Genomic DNA, 21,400 nt, shown 5'->3' with positions numbered 1-21,400 from the left:
ATTTTCCATTGCATTTCCCAGTCTGTCATCAAAAAAGGGTATATGTTCTTAGATAATTTATAGTAGAGCTTAGATCCCTTGAGGGTCTGGCAGGCTTTAATTTTGGATAAATTGATGTAAAATATTTGCCAATAGCCAACTTCAGGTTCCCAACCCAAAGATAAATCCCTCCTTATTCAGTAGATGAGTATGTAATACAAACTGTTCTAAATTATACTTGGTACTATTGAATAGAATCAGGATGATATTGAGCAACTCTGAAAATAACAAATAAGATGCTATTATGACCTAATTACTTAAGAATGTGCTATACTTAAATAAATTGTCACTGAATCATTTTAGACCCAGTAAAGACAAAACTGGCCACACAAGTGACTCAGGAGCATCTGTTATCAAGCATGGACTTAATCCAGAGAAGATCTTCATGCAGGTGCATTATTTAAAGGTAAGCATATGTCAGTTGCAGAAGCCAGTGATTGTGTTGCAGCACTTTTTAGGCCACACAATTAAACAATGATGATTAGTAACAAGACTGAGGCGAAAATACTGTAATGATATCTGACTGGCCAGATATCTGAGCGTTCAGTAATTAAAGCACTTCATGCCCAAAAAAGGAGACCAAGTTAGGAAAGACTGAATGAACAAAGGCTGAAATATTCCCTGCCCTGTACCTCTGTTCTCCCCACCTGAGGAGCAGAACTCTCACATTGCTGTCAGGTTCCGACTGAAAGACATGGGTGAGAAGGAAGTGTTTTCTGTTGTAAAGGCCTTTCTTGGTAGCTGGAGTAGAGAAGAGCTGGATCTCTCTTCTCTTTTCATCTGCGATGCACAACCAGGCTTCATGTGAACCAAGTCCAAACAGAAATGATGACAACATTAACAAAGGAGTTGAGAACTAATTAATTTCCAGGCCACGCCTTCCTGGTGAAAATGGAAAGGGCAGCCAGGGACAGGTAGGACAGCACATTCTAGATGCACAAGTGCACTGTGGGTTAGGTAGAGCTATTATATAACCATTTCTTTATGAACTCATGGCAGGCCTCTTTTTCTCTCTCTTCTTTCTCTCTTCTAGGGCTACTTCCTTCTTCGGTTTCTTAGCAAAAGACTTGGAGATGAAACCTATTTTTCATTTTTAAGAAAATTTGTGCACACATTTCATGGACAGCTGATTCTTTCCCAGGTAATTTATGGGTCCTCATGAGTCCATGATGTAGGATTGGAGGGGGTATGGCACGTGAAGATTAGATTATGCCAGTATTAAAGAGTAGGGAAAAGGTTTCCCATTTAATGCAGCGGGAAAAATAGGAAGTTAATGAAATGGACACAAAGAAAGGGTTGCTTCAAGGAAGGTGATCTCTCTGTAGTTTTGAAATAAACTGTAACCCAAAGCTGTCTCGTACACAGTGATAGTTTAAGTGACCTTAAAGACAAAAATAAAACAATCCTGCCGTTCCCTTTACCTGGAATTATCTTTGGAAGACTGCCTTCTTCTTACCTTCTAGTTTCAGTTTGAATGCCACAGCCTCCAAGTCACCCGGCTAAACAGATCTGCATCCAGGCCCACGTGTCCCACCCCTTTGCCCTTTCCATTGCCTTCATTGTCATTGCCATTGTCTGTAATTATGTTTTCATTATGGGGCTATTTGTTTCTTTTCGCTTTCCTCTACTCTACGTATATGCCCAACAAGGCCAGACCATTCTATTTCACCAGTACTTAGCATGATTGGCACACAGTAGGTACTCCATAAATATTTGATCAATAGATTAATAACAAGATACACTGAAATATACAGACAGCCTGGCCACAAAACTATCAGCGAGAGACCCTGTCAGCTTGTATGGGTATGGGGTCAAGCAGCACATAGCAAGGAAGTTAACAAGGAGTGGCAGGCTCTGAAAAATGACACTCATAACTAATAGAAAATAGGTGATGCATCCTTAGCATAGATTGGACTAATGGACCTTTTTCATATTTGATAATTGTGCTCATATACAGCTGTGAGTCTCATTATCTACAATGTTAGACGTAAAGGATGTGCACGTATAATTTGAACACAGATGGAAGAATCACATGAGCGTAACAAGACCGGATGGCTGTTCCTCTATGTTCTTTTTATTTTTGTATTGGGTGTGGGGAAAATCCTCCCTAAGCATATATTTGGAAAGGCAATTCAAAAACTGGTTCAGAAGTTTTACATGCTTGGTTGACTGATTAGTACAAATTCCTACTGCTTAAAGCCGCTTCTCACCAAGAGACTGCAGTGTTAAATAAGTGCATTGTATTTACCATGACTTTGGAGGTTTTGATTTTCACTTTCCATGGAACTCTTACTGCTCTCTTTTTTTTTTTTTTTTTTTTTTTGAGACGGAGTCTCGCTGTCGCCCAGGCTGGAGTGCAGTGGCGCAATCTCGGCTCACTGCAAGCTCTGCCTCCCGGGTTCACGCCATTCTCCTGCCTCAGCCTATCCGAGTAGCTGGGACTACAGGCGCCCGCCACCACGCCCGGCTAATTTTTTTGTATTTTTAGTAGAGACAGGGTTTCACCGTGGTCTCGATCTCCTGACCTCGTGATCCGCTCGCCTCGGCCTCCCAAAGTGCTGGGATTACAAGCGTGAGCCACCGCGCCCGGCCTCTTACTGCTCTCTTAACCAAACTGTTGAGTTCTTCGTTTGCTTCTCTCTTTTTTGTTGTTTTTTTGTTGTTGGAGACAGATTCTCATTCTGTTGCCTAGGCTGGAGTGCAGTGGTGTGATCTCGGCTCACTGCAACCTCCACCTCCCAGATTCAAGCCATTCTCCTGCCTCAGCCTCCCAAGTAGCTGGGATTACAGGCACCTGCCATGACACCCTGCTAATTTTTGTATTTGTAGTAGAGATGGGGTTTCACCATGTTGGCCAGGCTGGTCTTGAACTTCTGACCTCAGGTGATCTGCCCACCTCAGCCTCCCAAAGTCCTGGGATTACAGGTGTGAGCCACCACACCCAACCTGTTTATCTCTTTTGAATAACTTCATTGTTTCTTCATAGCAACTTTATTGAGATAAAATTCACATACCATAAAGTTAACCCTTTGAAAGTCTACAAGTCAGTGGTTTTTGGTATATTCACAAGATTGTTCAACCATCATCATTATCTAATTTTAGTACATATTCATCAAACCCAGAAGAAATCATTAGCAGTCATTTCCCCATTTTTACTCCCCCAGCCCTACATAACCACTAGTCCACTTTCTGTCTCTATGGATTTGCCTATTCTGGACATTTCATATAAAAGAATCATATACTTTGAGACCTTTTGTGTCTGGCTTTCTTAACATAATGTTTTCAAGGTTCATAGAGCATGTATCAGTACTTCATTCTTTTTTATTTTAATTTTCATTTAATTGTGATAAAATATATAAAACAAAATTTACCATTTTAGCCATTTTTAAGTTCACAGTTCAGTGGCATTAAGTACATTCACATTTTTGTGCAATCATTACCACCATCCATCTCCCATACCATTAATATTTCATCATGATAACCCTCCATTCTTTCCTCCCCCAGCCCCAGCAACCACCATTCTACTTTCTGTCTCTATGAGTTTGACTCCTCTAGGTACCTCATGTAAGTGGAACCACACAGCATTTGTCCTTTTGTATGTGGCTTACTTTACTTAGCATAATGTCTTCAGAGGTCATCGATGTTGCAGCATGTACCAGAATTTCTTCCCTTCTTAAAGCTGAATGCTCCATTGCATGTATATACCACATTTTGTTTACCCGTTAATTCTTTCATGAACATTTGCATTTTTTTCATCTTTTGGCCATTGTGAATAATGCTGCTGTGACCATTAGTGAATAAAATATCTGTTCAAGTCCCTGCTTTCAGTTATTTTCAGTATATACCCAGAAGTGGAATTGCTGGGTTATACAATAATTCTATGTTTAGCTTGTTGAAAAATTGTACTGTTTCCATATTGGCCGTGCCATTTTACATTCCCACCAGAAATGCACAAGGGTTCCAGTTTCTTCACGCACTTGCCAACACTTAATGCCCTCTGGATTTTTTTATTATTGCCACCCTAGTGGGTGTGAAATTATAGCTCATGATGGTTTTGATTTGCATTCTGTGATGGCTAATGATTTTGAGCACCTTTTATGTGATTATGGGCCATTTCTTCTTTGGAGAAATGTTTGTTCAGATTATTTGCTGATTTTAAAATTTTGATTGTCTTTTATTATTGAGTTTTAAGAGTACTTTATATATTTGGGATATAAGTCCCTTATCAGAGATATGATTTTCAAATATTTTGTTTTATGTTTTGTATTTTTACTCTCTTGATGGTGTCCTTTATAGCACAAAAGTTTTTAATTTTGATGAAGTCCAGTGTATCTATTTTCTCTTTGGTTTATTGTGCTTTAAGTGTCATAACTAAGAAACTGTTGCTTCATTAAAGGTCACAAAGATTCACTCCTATATTTTTTTAAGAGTTTTATTGCATTAGCTCTTATATTTAGTCCTCTGATCTGTTTTGAATTAATGTATTTTTTTGTTTTGTTTTGTGTTTTTGAGACGGAGTCTCACTCTGTCGCCCAGGCTGGAGTGCAGTGGCGCGATCTCAGCTCACTGCAAGCTCCGCCTCCCGGGTTCACGCCATTCTCCTCCGTCAGCCTCCGGAGTAGCTGGGACTATAGGCGCCGGCCACCACGCCCGGCTAATTTTTTGTATTTTTAGTAGAGATGGGGTTTCACCATGTTAGCCAGGATGATCTCGATCTCCTGATCTCGTGATCCACCCACCTCAGCCTCCCAAAATGCTGGGATTACAGATGTGATGAATTAATTTTTATATATATTGTGACGATTACAGTCCAACTTAATTTTTTTTTGCATGTGAATATCCAGTTGTCCCATAAACCATTTGTTAAAAAGACGGTTCTTTCCCTCCATTGAATTGCCTTGGTACCCTTGCCAAAAATTAGTTGATCATTAATGTAAGCATTCACTTCTGGACTCCCAATTTGATTCCATTAATCATTATTTCTATTCTTGTGCTAGTATCATATTGTCTTGATTATTGTAGCTTTGTATTAAGTTTGGAAATTATTGCTTTTCCAACTGGCATATACTCATAAAAAATTATAAGCAATGCAGAAAAGTACAAAGAATGTGAAACATTACTCAAAATTCCACCACCCAGAAATACCTATAATTAATATTGTGTGAATGACATTCCGGAAATCATACTATTTATCTCTCAATGTTTATATGTTATACATGATATATATACATGTATCTGTGTATGTATGTATATATGGTATATGTGTGTATACAGACATTGATGTCACTGGACAGAAATAATTTTATAAAAATAGGATTATATTATATGTGCATTTTAATGAAATGTTTTAAATTTTTTTTTACTTCAATTTAATGAATGAAAAAGCAACTAAAGTGGAGATAAATTCCCGAACTTAAGATAAGTGTAAGAAAGATTATTTTCTGAAAGAATTTTTTATGGTTAAGAAACATTATTATAAAAGAATTAAGAGGTTGAAATTATTTTTTCCCTTTACCAATATATTCCATTTTTAGAAAACATCAGTTTATTCACTACTGTAAAAGATGAGGAATTGGCTGGGCATGGTGGCTCACGCCTGTAATCCCAGCACTTTGGGAGGCTGAAGCGGGTGGATCATGAGGTCAGGAGTTCGAGACCAGCCTGGCTAACATGGTGAAACCCCATCTCTACTAAAAATACAAAAATTAGCCGGGCATGGTGGTGAGTGCCTGTAATCCCAACTACTCAGGAGGCTGAGGCAGGAGAATAGCTTGAACCCAGGAGGCGGAGGTTGCAGTGAGGCGAGATCACACCACTGCACTCCAGCCTGGGACAGAATGAGACTCCATCTCAGGGGAAAAAAAAAAAAAAAAAAAAAGAGGAATTAAATAGTTATGTACTTTAACTACTTTCCCCTTAATTCTAAATTTTTCTTAATTATTATTTTTATATATTAAGGTTTATTTCATTTACAAAATTGACTATAACCATAATTTTCACAGTTGTGTGATCTTGGCTTGTTAAAGGATTTCAGTATTTACCACCAGTTATTTTACCTTTTTCATGAATATTTTATTTTGATTCAGCTCTTTGCTGGTTGAATTTCATTATCAAATTTGTGTTCAAGTTGCAGACTCACAGGCTCTGTGATTTCTGAGTTCCTACTGCTTAAGAATGCTTGTGGGCCGGGCGTGGTGGCTCACACCTGTAATCCCAGCACTTTGGGAGGCCAAAGTGGGCAGATCACAAGGTCAGGAGATCGAGACCATCTTGGCTAACACGGTGAAACCCTGTCTCTACTAAAAATACAAAAAATAAGCTGGGCGCGGTGGTGGGCGCCTGTAGTCCCAGCTACTCGGGAGGCTGAGGCAGGAGAATGGCATGAACCCGGGAGGCAGAGCTTGCAGTGAGCCGAGATCGCGCCACTGCACTCCAGCCTGGGTGACAGAGTGAGACTCCGTCTCAAAAAAAAAAAAAATTCTTGCCTGTTGTCTTTATATTTGAATTATAAACTGACTGGATATAATATTCTTGGGTCACATTTTCATGCCCTCAGAACTTTTAGATATGGCTCAGCTGCTTTCTGGCATTAAATCCTGCTGTGGAAACTTTTGCAGTCGTCCTACTTTTCCCCCTTTCTGCCTCTTAGATGACAGAAGAATTCTTTCCTTATCTTTGAAGTTTAGTAATTTTATCAGGAAATGGCTTTGTGTCTATGGTTTCCTATCTTTTTTCCCCCTGGAAAAATAGTGTGCATTTTTATTTTTAGTCCTAGATTCTATTCTTTCTTCTTTCAATAAGTATGTCTTCATTGTATTTTTGAATTTGTTTTTCCCCCTTGCAGGGTTCTGGATTTCAAGGTTACCAGTTTTCCTTGTGTTATATCATCTTTGTCCTCTATACCTGTTATTTTCCAATTGCATTTATCTTTTTCTTCTTCATGACCTGTATTAATCTGAAGCAACCCCATTATTATTAGTGTTATTTTCCTTAATGTCTGTTCTTTTCCTTGCTATTTCTATTAGTGCTCCTGTACTGGTCCTTAATTTATTACCTTTGCCATGAAATCTCTACGTTCATTTCATTTTGTTGTTTTGTCAACTTACCTTTGAGCTTTCATTTTACCAAATTTATGTTCTTATTTTTTCTGTAGCTGTTAATTTATTTTATAGTGTAAAGTATTCATGGAGCATTTTCTTCTGTTCCTTGGATTATGTTTTCTTCAAGGCGGGATTCCTTATCTTTTATGTGTTATGCTGCTTTCTCTCTATGTGAGTTGTTGTTGTGTTAGTTTGCATGGTTGCCATACGTTTCTTTTTGCTCATTCTCAGCTTGAGTAGCACTCTCCTGACCTTTCGTGTATTCTCATATGTATTGGAACGTTATCTTTGATTCCTTTTCCAACTTACCCTATGCCTGTTTTTCTCTCCCTCTGAGCTACAGTTTGAAACTTGGATGTTATGTGTAGAGGGGAGGAGGAGAGAAGCTCCACTGGAGTTGTACACAGCCTTTGTTGGGAAAATGTGGCTGTGCTGCTCTTGAAAACTTGTTAAATGTCCCCTGCCAAGATTCTTGTGACTTAATATGGGTGCAGCTTTTTCCCACTGCATTAATTAATTCCCTCTCAATTAATATTGTTCCTCCAATTTAGGTGACAGCCCTAGAACATGAGCAGTTCACCGAAGAGAGTCATCCTCAGTTGTTTATTTCCCACGTTTTACTCATCTCTTGCCAGAAAACACTTCCAGCCCCTCCACAGGAAAAAAGAAGACAGATAAAGATAATCCTATTTTTTCCCAAATGTGTGGATATTTGTGAGAATTTGCAGGGTTTGTGCAGTTCACCTGTGCTACTACTGCTAAGCATGAGGCTGGGGGTCGGTGCAGAGGGAGAGTTAGAAGCTGTGTTTGAATCTTAGATTTCTTTCTTAGTTGCATCTTCTTGAAGTTTATGCCATGAGGCTGTCCTTGTTTGAATGCTGCTGGTTACGTTTTTAATTACTTTAATGGTTTGTGTTTTTGTGTAAATTGCTAGTTAGTTATTGGTGATGAAGGTCTATGATCCAGTTTCTTTACTCAGAAGTCCCTAAAGTTCTTCTTCCTTTTCTAATTTACATCTTAATCCTTTCCCTTCCAAATGCCCTCCCTCTCCAGCATTTCAATATTATCTTTTTTTTTTCCTTTTTTCTTTTTTTTTTTTTTGAGATGGAGGCTCACTCTGTTGCTCAGGCTGGAGTGCAGTGGTGATATCTCGGCTCACTGCAAGCTCCGCCTCCCGGGTTCACGCCATTCTCCCGCCATTCTCCTGCCTCAGCCTCCCGAGTAGCTGGGATTATAGGCGCCCACCACCACACCTGGCTAAATTTTTGTATTTTTTAGTAGAAATGGGGTTTCACCGTGTTAGCCAGGATGGTCTCGACCTCCTGACCTCATGATCCGCCCACCTCGGCCTCCCAAAGTGCTGGGATTACAGGCGTGAGCCACCGCATCTGGCCAATATTATCATCTTTGTAGCCCCCACTAAAAGCCCTCTCTTGAGTAACAATAACTTCTTCCTGACAATTTCATTTCTTCTCAGTTTTTATCTTGCCAATCCTGTCCTTCCTTCAATATTTTGTTTTGCCTCTACTACCTCCCATCCCTTCCCCATGAAGATGATAATTATTCATAAAATACTTGACAGCAATTGCTAGCCCCATGTAATAGTCAAGCCGGTGTCAGCTTATCCAGTAGAATCTACATGTACCTGCTTTCTGTTGAATACTTTCATCAGGACTAAAAAATAGTTACCAAATTAGCCATGTGCCAAAATCAGTGTTAGTTTTTCAAAAATGTGTAGTGCTTAATTTAGTGTTGTTAGGTGTTAATCAAAACAAGCTGTATGCGACAGACCTGATGGGCATATAGATTATTAGGAGAGTAGGAAATGAAAAAAAATTCTGAAGGAATGTATTTTCTGACTGGAGTGTGGGCTTGTAACCATTGCCAAGGGTCCAGATAGAATTTCATCCCCTTCATAAATTCAAATAAATCTATTGTTTTATCAATAGAATTTGGGGAGTAGGGGTGGGCTTTGGTTTTAATTTGTTTTCAGGCACACTGCAGAGGTGACAAACTGGGGCCCCTACTATTTGTTGCTAGCTAACTTTGTCAGATGATTCTAGAATCAGCTATGAAAAAAGTCCTCCTTGTCCAAATAAGATTTGTAAGTTGCTTTCACAAAACTGCCAGTACACTGTAGGAAAGAAAGAAGACAGATGAAAGAATTGAAAAGAGGTGGTGCAGAAAGGAAGAATCATAAGAGACATTTTTCTTTTTATTTTCTTGTGCTGTAGAAAGTGGAAAAAGCTTCTGTCATAAGTCCATTCTAGAGATATATGCCAATTTATGAAAAGAAACAGGAAAACTAGTGTTTCATGGTTAAAGACGGAATCTATGACAGGAGTAAGAAGGACCAGTGGGTTAATTCCATTGATAGATGGTACAGAGACTGCCTGGATGAGACCAGCTGTCTTGAATGGGATGGAACACAGAACAGAAGAATATCGAACGCTGTAGAAAGACATTCCCATAGCCTGTGGGAATGCAGCCCCATGTCTTAGAGATGCCCAAGGCGTTAGGATTTTGCGATCCCCTGGGCCTGCCATCCCCAGCATTGCTGGCAGCCTCCAGCTTACTGCTCTGTTGCCTGCAAGCCTGAGCTCTGAGGTAGGAAGAGGCAGGTGCTCCAGGATCACAGCCCACTGGGAGGCAGGACAACCATCTTCCTTCAACACGAAGCAGGGTTCCCGGGGCCTCCTGCGCTTACCCTGAACTCAACACCCAATTCTGGATACTTGTGCTCTGCAATCCTGTACAGAAGGATCCAGTTGTAACTGGAAAATGCAAAAGGGCAGAATTAAGGTTAACTCTGAATTTCCTGCTTCTCATGCAGTTAAATTCACCCCGTTGTCATTGAGTTAATGTAATTTCCCCCCATATAATTGAGCATAAATTACCAGGCAAATATAGGATAAATTAGTATGGGCTACAAGGAGATAATGAAGTAAACTTAGTAAAAAGTTATCATTACAAGTACTTGGATTTTTTTTTTTTTTTTTTTTTTGAGATGGAGTCTCGCACTGTCGCCCAGGCTGGAGTGTAATGGCGCGATCTCTGCTCACTGCAACCTCTGCCTCCCAGGTTCACGCAATTCTCCTGCCTCAGCCTCCCAAGTAGCTGGTATTACAGGTGCACACCACCACACCCAGCTAATTTTTTGTATTTTTAGTAGAGACCGGGTTTCACTATGTTGGCCAGGCTGGTCTCGAACTCCTTACCTCGTGATCTGCCCGCCTTGGCCTCCCAAAGTTCTGGGATTACAGGCGTGAGCCACCGCACCCGGCCCCTACAAGGACTTGGACTTTTACGAATCAAAAATCCTATCCACAAGCCAGTGAGAAATTAATCTACAAAGTTATCTATTAAGATATTAAATTTATAAAATAATATATTAGATTGTGATAAATGTGTAATTCAACTTTTTTTCAAAATAATTTTTAAGTAATAAAAATGACAACTAAGAACCTCAAGCAAAAATAATTCTTTGCATTCTAAATACTGCTCTTGTTTCCTTTGGTATTTTTCTGTATATATCCACTGCAGGTGCAAGGAACGACTTCAGCTGTGAGGCATCAGTCAGTCTGGGGTTGTCCCCCCGCTCCCATTTTCTTTGCATAGTCCATTTTTTTAAACATTAGTTTTATTACTGTTTGTATTGTTATTTCATGTCAAACAGCAATAAACAAGTAAAGTCTCAGAAGGAGAACAGACATTACAAGAAATAAATATTTCATTAATGCTCTTAATAGGGAGACTTTGTCTCTGGAAGAAATGGACTGTGACCACCCATGAAGACGTAGAAATCAGACAGCCAGCTTCACTAGTGTGGTGGTAGCTGTATTTCTGTGTGATGATAGAAGAAGAACACCTCGTCATACAAATGGTTTGCAGATTTCTATTCCTCTGTAATTCTAACTGTTCTGTAACGCAAAGATCTGTGCTACTGCTTCTATCTCACAGTTAAATGGGTATCATCAGAATCCTGTGTGAAGTCTGTATCTGCAGACTTGGTTCTATTGGGAGGCTTCAGTCTGCAGTTAAATGGGTGTCATCAGAGTCCTGTGTGGAGTCTGTATTTGCAGACTTGGTTCTATTGGGAGGGCTTAGTCTGGAGTGACTCTTGTCTGTCATGTTTGGGCAGACCCATTTTAAAAGATTATTTTCTATTTATTAAAAGAAAAACTTCAAGTATGGATCTTACTTGTTACTCAATATCATCAAGTTCCAAGAAAGTTAAATATTGTTCTTGTTTGTTTCATGTTCTGTATTTATCCCAAGTATACAAAGTATATCTTATTAAATCTTCAGATGAGGAAAGGTTGACACTAGGGTTACACACTTAGCAAATAAAAATACAGAACAGAAAAATCAGTAAAATTCAAATTTCAGTTTAATAGCAAATAATTTTTTAATGTAATTATGCCCCCAATTTTACTGGGCATCTCTTCTTATCTGACAACCCTAGTTAAGAACAAATCAAGATTCCATAATGAAATAGGCTGGAAAAGGGGGTCACAATACTCACAGTACAAATTAAATATAAACGAACATTCATATTCGAATTTTTTAGGTCTTTATGGTTTTGTGGTTATGTTTTAAGAGTAAATAAGAGATATTTACTAAAACCTTTATTGATGAAATTATGTAATGTTTGGGACTTGCTTCTAAATAACACAGGAAGAGGGAAAGTCGATAGGGCGGGATGGGCTGTGCATTGATGGGTATGTGAAAGTTTTGTCTACTTTTGATTGTGCTTGAAATTTTCCATAGTAAAGGAAAATAAAATGCATGTGTGTGTATGTGTGTGTAAGCCATGCCTTTAGGTTTAAAAAACTTACCATCTAAACATCTCAAATGTCCAGTGACCGAGGACTTGTACAAGGGCATGAGAAGAGGCTGCAGATGGAGGCAGGGGCTTGTGAGCCGTGCTTGGAGTTGTGGACATCTTTGTTCCTTGGTGGCATATTTATCATCTTGATATTTATCTTTACCATTTGGTAGAGCAACTCAAGAGAGTTGCAGTTAGTTCCTAGCCTCTAGGAGTACAGGAATCTCTAGGGAAGGTTCAGGAATTGGAGGCAATGGGGGAGTAGAGAGGGATAATGCTTTACTTGATGGCCAGCCTTTTGAAAATGGCTAAACACAAAACAAAAATAGAGTGTTGGATTAGGTCAGAATAACAAACATTCCACTTTTTAATGTGTTCTTGGTTTTTACAAAACAGATCTCTTTCAATGATTCGATTGAAACCCTGGGAAATTAATAAATTGAGTCTATAGTCTATTAAGTCAACATAGGTGTAGCTTCTCTAGCAGGTGAGCTGTCAGTAGCTGGGAGCACTCAGCCTCTGGCATGGTTCCAGGCAAGAGTTATTTATTGATGGACATCTTTAATGCTTTCCTTTTTTTTAATCCCAGGATTTCCTTCAAATGCTACTGGAGAACATTCCAGAAGAAAAAAGGTAAGGACCAATTTAGGAATTAAGAGCCCAGTTTTAATGTTAAAAATGACATTGCCATTGGTTGGCTTGTCACAGCCCAGAAAGCTCAGTCTTTCTGTCTAATAGAGGCAGGGACCTAGTTCTGCCAGTGGGAGTACAGGATCATCAGCCAAACTTTGGGACGAGCCCCAGTAGATATTGGGAGCCAGTGTGCACGACTGAAGATCCCCAAAGTCAGGAGCCCCGAAAGTGGTATGGGAGGCAAGCCAAGCGCAATCTGTGGCCTTCGCTGCTGTGGAAAGAATGGAGGAGAGGAAGGTTCGAAAACTCAGGATAGCTCCAGTTAATGTGGCTTAATGCAAGGAAATACTGTTTAATTAAAAGAAAAAATGTAGTATAGTAGTAAGAGCTTGGGATGTAAAATCAGGCTCTCCTAGATTTTTAAACCCAGCTCTGCCACTTCATTTGTTTGTTTTTTGAGATGGAGTATCACTCTGTCACCCAGGATGGAGTGTGGTGGCACGATCTCGGTTCACTGCAAACTCCACCTCCCAGGTTCAGGTGATTCTCCTGCCTCAGCCTCCCAAGTAGCTGGGACTGCAGGCACCCACGACGCCTAATTTTTGTATTTTTAGTAGAGTCAGGGTTTCACCATGTTGGCCAGGCTGGTCTTGAACTCCTCAGCTCAGGTGATCTGCCCGCCTCAGCCCCTCAGAGTGCTGGGATTACAGGGGTGTGCCACCACACCCCACTAATTTTTGTATTTTTAGTAGAGTTGGGGTTTCGCCATATTGGCCAGGCTGGTCTCAAACTCCTGACCTCAAGTGATCCATCCGCCTTGGCCTCCCAAAATGCTGGGATTGCCACTTCTTAACTATGACATTTGGAGCAAGTCACATAATCCCCCCAAATTTTAGTTTTTTAACCTATCAGGGTTTTAGAGAGGATTAAAGGAGCTAGCATATGTTTTAAAAGTAGGTGTTCAATTAATGATTGGTGTAGATATTATAATCATCTGTGTATCAGGCACTGGATCCAGGATCAAGATACAGTAATCATTTAACTCTTACTACAGTGCTGTTCAGCATCATCATGATAGTGATTATTATAAGCCAACACTGAAGTTGAGCACATACAGACACTCATTTAATCCTCAAAACAACACTATTTGGTCCATGATGTTTTTATCCCGATTATACCAAGAGGACCAAGATACTGAGAGGCTGAGTAAGCTGCCCAGGATCTCACAGCTGTATGCGGCAGGCTGGGATTTTAGCCCAAGCAGTCTGGCTCTAGAACCTGTGCTCTTAGCTACTATGTTACAAATGGGGAAACTGAGACTCCAAGATCCCTCAGCAAGCAAAACAGCATAGATGGAATTAGGCCCATCTGGATCTGGCCCGTGTTTTTTCAGTACACTGCTCAGCACCAGCTCACTACCCTGGAAGGAGGGAGATTCTCATTTTTGGAGGTATCCAGTTTTAGGCTGGCTGACCACTGACAGGGTTTGCAGAGGGGTCTTAGAACCAATGTTTGGGGTTAAAATACGTTCATTCCAACCCTCTCCTAATTTCCTTTCTTGATTTAGGCGTTAAAAAGTGAATACCCTGGCCGGGCGCGGTGGCTCACGCTTGTAATCCCAGCACTTTGGGAGGCCAAGGCGGGCGGATCACGAGGTCAGGAGATCGAGACCACGGTGAAACCCCGTCTTTACTAAAAATACAAAAAATTAGCTGGGCGTGGTGGCGGGCGCCTGTAGTCCCAGCTACTCAGAGAGGCTGAGGCAGGAGAATGGCGTGAACCCGGGAGGCGGAGCTTGCAGTGAGCCGAGATTGCGCCACTGCACTCCAGCCTGGGCGACACAGCGAGACTCTTGTCTTGAAAAAAAAAAAAAAGTGAATACCCTGAAACATTATTTCTTTTTTTGAGACGGAGTCTCACTCTGTCACCCAGGCTGAAGTGCAGTGGCACGATCTTGGCTCACTGCAAGCTGCACCTCCTGGGTTCAAGCCATTCTTCTGCCTCAGCCTCCCGAGTAGCTGGGATTATAGGTGCCCGCCACCACACCCAGCTAATTTTTTGTATTTTTAGTAGAGATGGGGTTTCACCGTGTTAGCCAGGATGGTCTTGATCTCCTGACCTCGTGATCCGCCCACCTCGGCTTCCCAAAGTGCTGGGATTACAGGCATGAGCCACCACGCCCGGCCAACATAATTTCTAATAGCAAAATTGGTATTCAAACATTAAATGGAGGCATCTTGAGAAATTAAACATTTCTTTGAAGAAGAGTTAACATTGCTTGCCTCATTTCTGACCCACGGTTTTAGCTATGTTTTTATGCATGGAACAGATTTCCAAGTGTGGAAATGAATTCTTTGACACAGACATAGACTTAGATTCATGCAGGGCCAGTAAGCTCCATGTCGATGAGCCTGTCTTAGAGGCAGTGTGAATTGGGTGTCTCCAGGGTACAGTGTCGGGGCTTATGCTACCAGACTAGGTGCAGGAGATGACATGCAGATTCAGGAGAGGATCCAGGGCTCATGAGGACGTGGAGGTTTTGTTCTAAGCATTGGGTTTTTATTGGCTTTTTCTGTGTAAACTTCCCTTTCACCTTCCATTCAGAATGGCTCCAAATTCTTTCTTCAATAGTGGAAGTATTATTGTTAGTCAGGTTTTTCAGTACTTAATAGTGGTCTGTATTTGTGGGTGCGTGTAGTATTTTGGTGCATGCATACCATGTGGAATTATCAGACCAGGGCAGCTGGGACGTCAGTCACCCCAGACATCCACCCCTTCTTTATGTTGGGAACATTTCACTTCCTCTCTTCCAGCAATTTTGAACAATGCAACAAACTATTGTTAGCTTTAAACTCCCGACTGTGCTATCAAACACTAGATCTTACTTCACTAACTGTGTTTTTATGCCCATTATACACACACATAAAGCAACCCAGGCATCATAAAGGATTAACATACCCATATTTGATAAATTTCTTTGTTTCTACCTTTTCATGTTCATGCCTTTTGATGCTGAAGAAATCTTATCCAGGGAGATTGCGTGGGGCCTTAGAAATTGGCCAAGGTTTCCAAGGCCCCACGCAGTCTCCCTGGATAAAACTTTGTCTAAGTGTTTCAGGAGGCTGCTCAAAGGAAATGTGGCTTGTTTTGGGAGGTCTGAAATGTTTTCAGATTTACTGTCTTGAAAAAAAAAACAAAACAGACATGGGATTTCTTCATGCAAAAATCCCATCACATGTGGCTGTTAAGATCAAGAAGACAGTTTACCTGCAGGATATATTTTTTTCCTTTTCTTCGTACCTACCCCAGAATAACTTTTCAGGTCCTCTCACAGAATGAAGCAGTTTCCGTAGGAACTAAAACCGAGAAAAAAAGAAAATTAATAGAAATGGTGTATTACTTTCTTAGGCTGTTACCAATGTCTGTTTCTGAGTGGTGACTATGCATTCTTTCAAAAGAACTTCTTAGGGCATAAATATAGTAATTTTCACTGAAGCAACAAAGTGCATTTTTAGTTTTGGAGGTCTCTCTTTTAATCCTCTTCCTAATAAGGTTATGGAGTTCATTTGGATGGCCCCTGAGCACTCTGGCTCTGGGGGAACCTGGATTTTATCGTTGTGAATATTTATTGAGGCTGCACACTGAGCCCACAAAGAGACTTTTGTTGTTGTAATTGTGGAACTTAAGAGCAGTGTCCCTGTCTTAATGGTGGCCCCCAATCACCAATCACATGCCTTTTGATAGGATACCTCTCCCAGTTAGGATCATGTTTTGTCTAGCAGGCTTAAGCTTCTTTTTAAAAAAATCTCCTTAAAAGCTAAGGAGATTTCATTTTTACAATGAATTGATTTCAGCAGGTATACCAGAATGTATTTTGAAATTCAAAATCTTTTTGCCTGCTAACTAATCTCAGAATCTAGTTCAGCTATTAAAACAGACTGTTTACCCTATTAGTTATGCGACATATTGTACCAATTTTATCTAGGTCTCCAAAGGCCCCACACCTACCCCCCGGAGCCTCTAATCTTTGGCCTCTGTTGCAAACTGATCCTTGGGCACATCTGTTAAGCACGTGAGCCGTTCTGATGAGGCAAGGTTTTTCAGATTAGACCAGTCTGTCAGTGTTCAGGGGCCAGCACTCTCTAGGCCTTACTGCCTTTGCATTGTTCTCTTGCTTTGATTTACTCAACATTCTCTATTGAGCATCTCCCATACCAGGCTTTGGGCTGGACACGGGAACCGAGAGAAATAAATCCCATGAGTAGCCCTAGGAGGCTCCTAGCCTACTACTGAAGATGAAACAGAAACAAGTCATTATTACTCCATGTAGGAAGTGCTCTGCTGAGGTTCAGAGTCCTGGGGACATAGAGAGGGTCTCATCAGTCCCAGCTCTGAGCCTTCAGGCACCTGTACGTCTAACGGGCTTAAGGAAGGCAGTGCCGTCAACAGATTGGAAAGACACCTGCCGAGGGCAGTGTGGCAGAGAGATGGGGGCGGAGAGGACTGGAAGCCAGGAGAACAATTAGAAACCAATAGAGCGGTTCAGTCAAGAGACCTGGAGAGCTGGAGTTATGGCAGGGACGGTGACCGTGGTGGTGGGTTTGAGAGTAATGAACGGCCAAGGCATACTTTAGAGTTGGCACAGAAAAGACTTGGTTGACTGGTTGTGAAAGTTGAGTCTGACCTTTCTTTCTTAGCCACTAAGTCACACTCTGAAGTAGCAGTGGAAATGCAGGAGGGCAGGTGTTTGGGGAGTCTGGATGGGGCAGAGGGAGTGAAAGGGGCGAGCATTGGAAGGCAGAAAGATGCTGTCAGATAAAACTAAAAGTGCTCAGAAGAAAACTCAGACAAATCCTGAGCAGCTGCCTCTCCTGGTGAAAGAGCCCTGTGGAACGCCTTATGCCAGTGTCCTTGCTGCCTGGTGTTCCAGTGTTAGTAACAGCTGCCACTTCTTTCCTTGCCCATCAGTTACTGTGTTTGTGTGTGCATGTTCCTGTGTTTGTTTTAATCTAATACTCTTCATCCCCCACGGAGCTACACAGTACTCGTTTTATAAGTATGACCTCAGCAATCTTTATTATCTACCCAAGCACAAATGAATTGTTTTGATCAAGAAAATAAATCAGCTGGGCACCATGGCTCATGCCTGTAATCCCAGCACTTTGGGAGGCCAAGGCGGGCAGATCACTTTTAGCTTAGGAGTTGGAGACCAGCCTGGCCAACATGGTAAAATCCCATCTCTACCAAAAATACAAAAAATTAGCCTGCATGGTGGTACGTGTCTGTAGTCTCAGCTACTTGGGAGGCTGAGGTGGGAGGATGGCTTGAGCCCAGGAGTTTGAGGCTGCAATGAGCTGAGATTGCACCACTGCACGCCAGCCTGGGAGACAGAGTGAGACCCTGTCTCAAAAAAAAAAAAGGAAGAAAATAAGTAACTGTGCACAGCTTTGAGATCCACCCACATGTAGAGAGGGAATTTAAACATGTAAACTAAATGTAAACATCGACACAGATGTAAATTGAATTCCAGAAAAGGGCATTTTCCATTCCAGACCCTGAGCTCTGCAGTTTCCGCTGCCTTACCTCTGTCTAGTTGCACTTCCAAATTCTTTAAGTCTGTCATTTAGTTCATGTGAAAATTGCTGGGGCTGTGTGCTTCCCTTCAGAGGCACTGACAGACCGTGATCTTTAGGATCTCAAGAGCTGAAGACAGGAGCCAAGAGTGATGAAGACATTTCTCTTGATCAGGCAACACGTTGATAGGCACAATTAGCAGATCCATCCAATAATCCCCATTCTTGTCACCCCACCTTGGAAATCAGCTGAGCGAGCAAACACAGGCATGGGCAACACCGTCTTCACACCAGCCTGTTGATTTATTTTAACTTCATAAAGAGATGAACAATTGGTTACTTTTTGGCTTTACACACAGCTTGTTTTTCTAACCATTATCATGCCAGGTGGTCAGCATATTCTCTCCCCTGCTGTGTTAACTAAGTGCGACCAAATTTATAGCTCCGAGGAACTGGAGACCATTGACACTCAGGGTCGCCTTATAGGATGTGGGAGTGCACCAGGGAACAGCCAGCCAGAGGGCTAAGCCACCTGCCGTTCCTCATACCCAGGAGGCCCAGGGGTAAGGCGTGGGTTTCAGTACTGAGGCGGAAAAGTCCGCGCTCACTAGTACAGATATGCAGGACTCGCAGTCATGGGTCTGTGTACTTTTAGCTCTCTGTATAAAATCAATTTCCATAGTGATCAGACATGCAGAAGAGTAATTTCCTGTAAGTTCTGGGTCCTGGCTAAGTGGAAATGCTTCTGCTTGTCTGTTGCGATTATTTAAGCCACATGACCTCAGAGGGAAAAAATTCACCGTTGGCTTAGATTCTGAGTATCTTGATTTGAAAAAGTCAGCTTTTAGTTTAACCGCTGCATAAATCCAATCCCAGACCTAAAAATTCACCTGCAGTGTCATTTCAATAATTATGCTCCAAACAGCAGAACCTGCACACATGTCATCTTTCTTCCCAAGACTTACATCCTGTTTCTTCTTTGAGCTACCTGCATGCTATGTTCTTACCACAACATATTAGTCCATTTCTTCCCTGAAAATTAAACATTGTCCTATGGTCTCCCATGATTCCTTGGGAGATAAGGCCACTCATAGTATCTTAAAAATTTTTGTTAGCAGCTGGAATTAATGCTTTCATCTTTCTCTCATAATTTAACATCTTATTCCACATTAACAATCCCCAAATAGGGCATGATGCAGTGTGATAGTGACACTGATACTGGAAGTTTAGAAGCCTGGATTTTTTTCCTTTGCTGACTTGGTCAGAGTCCTCGTATGCTCCTATGCTAAGAAGCCACACGACAATTGACACTCACTTCACAGGGATATTATGAGAAATGAATAATGGTTATAAGATGCTTCGAACCTTTCCAAAGAAAAGTGATCTGAAAACACATGTTGTCTTCATTCACGGAGAGGGCCTTTTGCCTCTGGATGCAGCTCATTGATGAGCTCTCCTGTTCTCACACTTTTGCCCCTCCCAAGGGTCTCCTGATCTCTTCAGAAATGTAACCGAAGGGTTGACAAACAGGGCAACCATGCAGGAGCCAGGCCGTCTTCAGCAGGAGCCAGGCCGTCTTCAGCAGGAGCCAGGCTGTCTTCAGCAGGAGAGATTAGTGAGAGGGGGAAGTCGGCATGGTTTGGAGCAGGCACAGGCCCACCCCTTCTGCCAGCTTGTCAGTTCCATAGTAGAAACCCGTGTGTCGTGAAGCCTGAGTTTAGCATGGAAAGAAAAGCTGGGGTTTCATAGCCAGGCACCAAAGGTTCAAATCCCAGCTCTTCAAGTACCATCTGTGTGGCCTTGGATACATTTCTCAATTTCTTGGAACCTGTATTTGTCTCTAAGATTAAGACAATAATATTGGTCATTTGACTGGGTGCGATGGCTCACGCCTGTAATCCCAGCACTTTGGGAGGCTGGGATCATTTGAGGCCAGGAGTTTAAGACCAGTTTGGGCAATATAGTGAGACCCCGTCTCTATAAAAAATTTCAAAAATTAGTCAGGCGTGGTGACACATGCCTGTAGTCCCGGCTACTCAGAAGGCTGAGGTGGGAGGATCGTTTCATCCCTGGAGGAGGAGGAGGTTGTTGCAGTGAGCTGAGATTGAACCACTGCACTCCAGCCTGAGTGACAAAGTGGGACCCTGTCTCTAATAATAATAATAATAATAATAATAACAATAATATTTGTCAAGTATAGATGATACTCTGTCTATTGTGTCTGGTACACGGTAGGTGTTCACTAAGCAGTAGCTTCTACTTTTAGCCTTTTCTTGGCAGTGGATAGAAGACTTTTTGTTTCACTTTTAGTGCCACTGTAGAATAGTAGCTGTGTGTGCAAGTACTAACTATGTTATAGCAGAATTTGCCAATGAACTAACCCTCTGAGTTGGCCGAAGACTGTGGCACAGGCAAATTGTATGCAGCCACATACTTCCTACGGAAAGTCATCCTGCAGAGATTCCTGGGGCCCACTCTCTGCACAGTGTCTTCCAACCCTGCAGCTGGACTGCTTCAGTGCTGCCCTGCAGATCTGTCCCCTGCACGCCACATCCATGTGGGCCCCTCTCGTTGCCTCCTGCAGAAATGTTCTGCAAGTTCTGGTGTGGTCTCCCTGCCTCCAGCCTCGTCTCCGCTTTTTCTTCCTTGACTCAGTCCTCTGCCGTGTCCCTCTGCAGCCGTGCTCCAGAGCCTCCTTGACAAAGGCAGGGCCCGGTAGCAGGGACTCCAGAGTCCCCGCAGGACCCCCTGTTTTCTTTCTCAGCTCATTCTAGAGGTCAGCCCCACTGAGCTGAACAGAGTCTGCACACTACTGCACTGGCATTCCTGCTCCTGCTGTCTTTGCCCCGATGTGCTTTTCTTCCATTTCTATTGGCTTTGCCCCACCAGGACCCAGTCATGCATGGCCTTCTTAGGAAGCCTCTCCTGATTCACCTCCTCTTGTCCTGTTTTGCCTATCCCACCTGCAGCGGTGGTTCTTCAACACCTAGAGGACCATCATCTCTACAAGCGCTGGTAGCATTCTGCCTGGTGTCTATTACACATCCCCAATCGACAGTCACTCCCTGGGTTTTCCCATCCCAGCCTTCCACAGAACCTTTGCCCAGCAGCCATCCAGCGAATGTTCGCCACATAGAGAATGTTGCCTGTTTTTCAGTCTTCTCCGGTGAGGACTTTGGACCTCACTTAATAACATTCCAGGGCTCAACTCCCCAGCCCCCACTCCA

At 42.0% G+C, this 21,400-nt stretch overlaps 1 protein-coding gene across 9 annotated transcripts in view; it reads left to right on the top strand.

Annotated features, from left to right (window-relative positions):
• AOPEP (aminopeptidase O (putative)) overlaps positions 1 to 21,400 on the top strand; it is a 361,345-nt gene that overhangs the window by 227,954 nt on the left and 111,991 nt on the right. For 8 of the 9 annotated variants that reach the window (XR_004027058.1, XR_004027063.1, XR_004027075.1 and 5 more), the window contains exons 8-10: positions 343 to 445; positions 1,073 to 1,180; positions 12,557 to 12,600. Coding sequence is in view for 5 of the 9 variants with exons in the window: in XM_030800182.1 (XP_030656042.1) it covers positions 343 to 445; positions 1,073 to 1,180; positions 12,557 to 12,600 (255 nt within the window). In the remaining 4 variants the exon portion in view is untranslated. Of the gene's footprint in view, positions 1 to 342; positions 446 to 1,072; positions 1,181 to 10,888; positions 10,953 to 12,556; positions 12,601 to 21,400 lie in introns of those variants that run through there. The other variant, XM_030800527.1, reaches the window with a different exon arrangement.

Source organism: Nomascus leucogenys, chromosome 1a, assembly GCF_006542625.1.
Source record: "Nomascus leucogenys isolate Asia chromosome 1a, Asia_NLE_v1, whole genome shotgun sequence".
NCBI classification, from domain to species: domain Eukaryota; kingdom Metazoa; phylum Chordata; class Mammalia; order Primates; family Hylobatidae; genus Nomascus; species Nomascus leucogenys.
The sequence above is the reverse complement of the archived record's forward strand: the minus strand, read 5'-3'. Positions and strand labels throughout refer to the sequence as shown.